Source organism: Phalangium opilio, unplaced genomic scaffold, assembly GCF_054372755.1.
Source record: "Phalangium opilio isolate 3A_F unplaced genomic scaffold, DU_Popi_V2 ptg000061l_1, whole genome shotgun sequence".
In the NCBI taxonomy this organism is placed as follows: Eukaryota; Metazoa; Arthropoda; class Arachnida; order Opiliones; family Phalangiidae; genus Phalangium; species Phalangium opilio.
The window spans coordinates 10,031,771-10,037,694 of record NW_028324178.1 but is presented as its reverse complement, the minus strand read 5'-3'; the positions used below and the strand labels follow the sequence as shown (position 1 = coordinate 10,037,694).

Below are 5,924 nucleotides of genomic sequence, written 5' to 3'. Positions count from 1 at the left end.
GGTTTTTGCTCTACTACAAGCCACATATAAATGCGCTCTTTCAAATTTTTTTGTAGCCTTACAATGAACCACTACCGACGAGTAAGTATCACCCTGACTTTTATGTATCGTAATGGCCTCAGAAACAACCAAAGGCAATTGTTTCCCAGAAACGGAGGCATTATTTTGTCTCCATTTTCTATTAAACGACTTGATGACCTTTTCAACAGGCGTCCACGAAGCGTTAATATTACTATTCAAATATAAACCATGACATTTTTGCCTCAACATTTTCCCAACTTTGGGATCGTCAAACTCCATCCATACCCTGAACGGGATTTTATCCCCGACCCTATTTGTGCCGTACTCTATCTTTCTTAACCAACCGGTCGCGCCATTAGTTAGTCCGTCAGAGGTGTCAACATTGTTGGTCATCATATATCTCGCGCCACACGCAAGAGTCAATTGTTTGGGCAGACCATACGTATCAGACGTTGCTAACTTTTCAACTTGGGAAAGTATGTTATTTTTAACTTCACTACTAAGATCACCATTGACAACATCTACTGAAACCGAAACAGCCGTTTCCGTATTCATGTTTAAAAGCTTATTTTGATTGAATTGGTTTACTTCCGCGTTAGTGGCGAAAAGATGTATCGCTTCTTTTGGGGGTACACGCTCAGGCGTTACCTCCAGACTACTAAAGAAAACAATATCATTTTGAGTCATACTTCCCACAGCCATTCTATTTAATGCTTCAGCAAATATTTTATCATCTCTCTGTCTCATAATTTCCTCAAGTTCGGCTAATTCAAATTGCTCCCATATTGGGTTACCAATTAACGACGCGTAAGGATTATCTTTCTCACTTTGACCTTGAAATGCGAAATTATCGCAAACTTGTCTCAATTGGTTAAAGTCTCCAACTAGAACGACAGACACACCACCAAAATAATCAGGACAACCCATAATCTCTTGTAACCTAGCGTTTACCCGATTAAACACTTTCGCTCCAACCATTGAAATTTCGTCAATTATTACTAGTTTTACTTGACCATAGAGTAACCTGCATTTATGAAGTGTTTCACTTTCCAATCTCGATATATTTCCACCAAATTGGCTAACGGGTAAACTAAAAGTACTGTGCAAAGTTGCGCCACCTATGTTAAAGGCAGCCTTGCCAGTAGGTGCGCAACGGATTACTTTCGCTTCCGATGGATTACTCCCAGGTTGTTTGATGTAAAACCTTGACGCAGATTCAAATATAGCACTAATCAAAAGACTTTTCCCCACACCAGCGCCCCCTGTAACAAAGAGGCGCAACGGGGTTTCTTTGCTTTTTACATGATACAGAACATGGTAATATATCTCTCTTTGTTTTGAATTCAGTTTTCTAAGAAGTGCATTGTACTCTGAATCATAACTAACGTTATTGAAGGGGCAACAGTATTTCCAGCATTACCATCCACAATATCTCTATTGATATTACCTACAGAATCTTGAACCGTATTAATTAATAAATCCGAATCATCCATAGCTAGAGACCTATCAATTTCATTTCTATGTTCTAATTCAGGTTGGATATTTGTAATATCCACTTCAATTTCCCCATTTTCAAAATCTGCTACGGCCTGATCAACGGCCTCTTCGTCAATTTCGTTATGAAATTCTTTCCTAACTTGATTAATAGTTTCGAGACAAAGCTCATATTCCGATTTCATATTCCATTCATTTGGAATATCTCTTTTGCCGGGACTAGAACAAAAGTATTCGACTGACTATCATTGTCAATTGGATTTGGCGTTTGGTAACCAACTTTTTCGAGACCGATACGAAGCATGTTATAGAGAGTCTTATTATTCTTACCACAAGGGTATTTGCATTTTTAAAAGAACATAGTTTGAAATAGAAAAATTTATTTAAAGCAAGGTGGAGCTCCAGTGCGCCCCTTATTGACGACCTTTCTATTGTACATTGGGTTTAGCTTGTTAGGGTAAGCTTCAGGTCCTCCCTTATGCATTAAGTCTCATTGTTACCTACCTACGGCAAGGTAAAATGCTTATGTATATACAAGGTTAGGCATCATGGTAGGGGCGCCTATGGAGCCACAGTAGGTAAAAAGTGGGGCATCCAGCTCACCCGGGAGTCGGGAGTCCAGGTTATTTCTATGGGGAGTCACGACTCCCAGGTGAGCTGGATGCCCCACTTTGGTATACTATCTCTAAGGAGTTAATGTTATTTCTATGGGGAGTCTTCTTCTATGGGGAGTCAAGAGTTATAATGTTATCTCTATGGGGAGTCACGACTCCTACGAGTTGGATGCCCCACTTAGGTATACTATCCCTAGGGATAGGGAGGGGGTCAGACAGGGGGGACAGACAGGTGGTAATATACTTCCGCGTTCTACTAGAGAATGAGTGTCCATAGGTGTATACTTTGCGTACGATCGAACAACATCTGTTTTAATAGGGGGAGGGGGGGACATTGAGGAGGAATGTTGTCTGGAAATATATTTCCCCTTGTAAGAGTGATAACAGTTGTTCTAATAAGAGTCTGATGATTGATAACATTATTGAGGGGTATTTTAATTTGGAAGGAAGAATATCTAGGAATGTCAAAGTTTTATTATAATGTTTTCCAGTTGATTACAATAGGTTTTTTGATCACACTACATTTTGAATTCTTGAATTTCGTTCTGTTCCTTGTGAGGATGTAACTTGGTGATAATTCGGAATTATTTAGTGCATCATCGAATAATTTTAATGGTGTTTTACTGGTTTCATTCGTTTTTCCTGCTTTAATTTTAGGCTTTCGAGACACGTTGAGTGATTTTTTCCCCTTTTTCTTTTTTAAAGCTGTTTCAGATGTTGGAGTTCTTGTTACAGCGTTGTTATTAGGTGGGGTTGCCGTCTGTGGCTTAACATTGGGTATTATGTTTAGATTAGGTGGATGTGGTGATTGTGTTGTAGCGGTCGGAATCTGGGATGGAAGGTTATCGACATGAACTACATCTGGTTGCATTTTGCTTTTATTATGTAGGAAATTTTCTAACAGGTTCATGTATCGTTTAGCCTTTTCCTGGGAGGACATTCCTGTCTCCCTCAATATATCATACATGTCACGATCTAACGCTGTCATTCGATTATCCAACACACTCTTGTTTGACTCCAATTGTCCATATGGTACTAAAAACATAGGTCATGAGGATGTCATTTTACACCGAGTAGGGCTGATATCCCGTTTACAATGGAGGGTAACAAGGAGCTCAGTAATGGGAGAAAACCCCCGTTTTGTGATTTAGAAAGTTCTTTCCGTTTGTCCTTTAGTGAAACTCTCCACTTTGATAATTTTCTAATTAGGTTTTTATACCGCTTAAATCTATTGTTTACTTTCACTGGAAGAACAACGTTCCCTTTCGTTATATTTAAGCAGATTTCACACACGGATTTTACTTGAGGGTTAGAAAGAGGATGAGAAATATCCCTCAAAGGGTGACCGTCTAAGGTTCTGTACCGTCTCATACTGCTGATCATTTAGAAAAACCACCGTCATTTATTTAAAATATCATCGACTCTTTCTCTAGAAAATTAGTTCTCAGCCTAAGCAGATCGGGTGTTTCTTGACGGGTATTTATGATAAGATAGGAGTAAGGTTTCGAAGTAGCGTGGTGAAATGCACTGGTTAAATGTTTGGGTTTGTGGCTATACATTTGATTCGCTAAATATTTTGTTTGCCCCGGATCCCTAGGATTCCGCATTAAAATTATGTAATGGGAGTTCAAAGAAACATCACGCATGATTTTCCCATTTTTGAATAAATTTTGAGAAAGCAATATGACTCAAACTATTATGATGACAACCTCTAATAAATAAATTTCCGATGTTAACATTATCTTTGGACTCGTTAATTAAATCATCTATTATTATTAAATTGTTAATAGACGGATCGAAAAAGTCATCTAGATTTTGAGGGAGTCCATTGTGAAATTCTACAAGGGGTTCCACTTTCCTCAATTCCTCGAATTTACTCTGATAGGCCCCGTAACAATAGCAAACTCGTTGTATTTTAGGCGTGATGCTGTTCTCAAGGTTTCTTAAGATTTTGAAAACGAATTCCGACTTCCCACTTTGCGAACTCCCTGTAACTAACCAAGCTGAGGGGTGGATAAATTTCAAATACCACGTATCTATTTCATGACCCATAGACGAATGACATGGATTTGAGGTGCTTTTGTAACCTCGTTACTAAAAATCCAAGAATTGAAAGATTCGGGGTAACCCAACCATTTAACGTATAATTGAACACCATTCTTTGTTTTTCTTTTCCTTAAAACCTTCTCGATTTTAAACGTGCAGTTCTTAAGATCTTTCCCAACTTTCTGAATTTCATTTTCATAAAAAATTCCCTCAATTTTATCCTCGTTTAAATCTTTTAACCGGTATTTAGGCGGGGTCCTAGGGATACGTTCAATTATTCTAAAAAGTTCTTCTGACCAAAATGGTAGATAGCACTTATCAAACACCCTTCTAGTCTTGCTAATCCGTACAATGTCACCAACATCAAACTGATAATCGGTGGGTGGGGAAAAGTCATGATTGCCGTACAAGTTTAACCATACCTCCTTCGAATTATTAGAGGATACCATTATTGGCTTCATCTTAATTGCTCTGTGATGCGAGTTATTATAGGCGGAAGTAAGTTTATCTAAGATATGAATGTATTTCCTAGAACCCGATTTCGTAAAATATCTATACATACGTGCCTTTAACGTTCTTATTAATCTCTCACAAATTGATGCCTTTGTATCTGTACTTGTAGAGTACAATTTCATTTTTCGAGAATGGATGAATTTCTTAAAAGTTTGGTTGTAGAATTCACTCCCCCTGTCTACGTGAATGAGACGTGGGACTCTATTGTTAGAATTGGAAAGTATGCGCTTAAATGCCTTAACAAGCGTCACGCCTTTCTTATTTTTCAACGCCTTTAAAAATGCGTATTTACTGCAAGTGTCAACACATACTAAGATGTAATTGTTACCCCTGTTTTCGCGTGATAGGTTTCTTAGATCCATTAAGTCTAATTGCCAAATTTCATCTGTTCCAAACACTAAAGTACGATTTCGCTTAAATTTGTGAACAGCTGGTTTATGAAGGGTATACACATCATTGTGCTTCAAATAATCCTTCACGTTTTTTAGAGTTACTTTTATCCCATTATCCTTAGCGGATCTATATAGTTGGTTTACACCAGCGTAGCTTCCGGCGTTTGCTATATCATGGTAGAGTTTCTCGAGTTCAGGAAAATTCTTCATTTATGATTTCTTCTATGTTCTTAATAAGGACTTATAAGAATCCAAAGAAATACCCTTCACCCCTCTACGTTTTCTAGTTTTTCTAGCTGCTTCTAACCTTTCCACGACTTCAAGAGGAATGACTAACGTTCGCCTCATCCTCCTCCCTTGAAATGCGTCCCACAACTAATTACTATCACATTATATACAAGATTCCTAGAACTAATTACCATAGCGTTATATACAACTACATTAAAATATGACAAGTGATTTTTTTTTCAAAACAAGAAATAAACCATATTTTATTAATGATCCATAATTTCATGTATTTTCCTTTAACCATTTTTTTACATTTTCCAGCGAATCATCGCAATCAGAATTTCGCCATTCATGACAAGGACACTCGCCCCTAATTGTATATTTGAACCCTCCACAGTGTTCGCAAAAGTTTCTCTCATCCAACAGTCGACGGGATGTAGCTCGCGTGGCCATCCAAACCACCTTTTTCGTCTGGCTTAAAACGCATCGTCGAAATTTCACGCAGTTCCGAGTGGTGCAGAAATAATCTAACTGGCCGTCACCAGGCATATGTTTAAGTCCCCCCTCGCAGTGAGGGCAGAGGAGACTACCTGTTCGAGGAACAGGCGCGAATCCA

The 5,924-nt window shown here is 38.3% G+C and overlaps 1 protein-coding gene across 1 annotated transcript; it reads right to left on the bottom strand.

Moving 5' to 3' along the window:
* Positions 1-4,165: 4,165 nt before the first annotated feature.
* LOC149665064 (uncharacterized) lies at positions 4,166-5,290 on the bottom strand. The gene has a single exon (XM_089842055.1). It carries the CDS (start codon positions 5,288-5,290, stop codon positions 4,166-4,168), a length of 1,125 nt encoding a protein of 374 aa, XP_089698181.1.
* Positions 5,291-5,924: the final 634 nt, after the last annotated feature.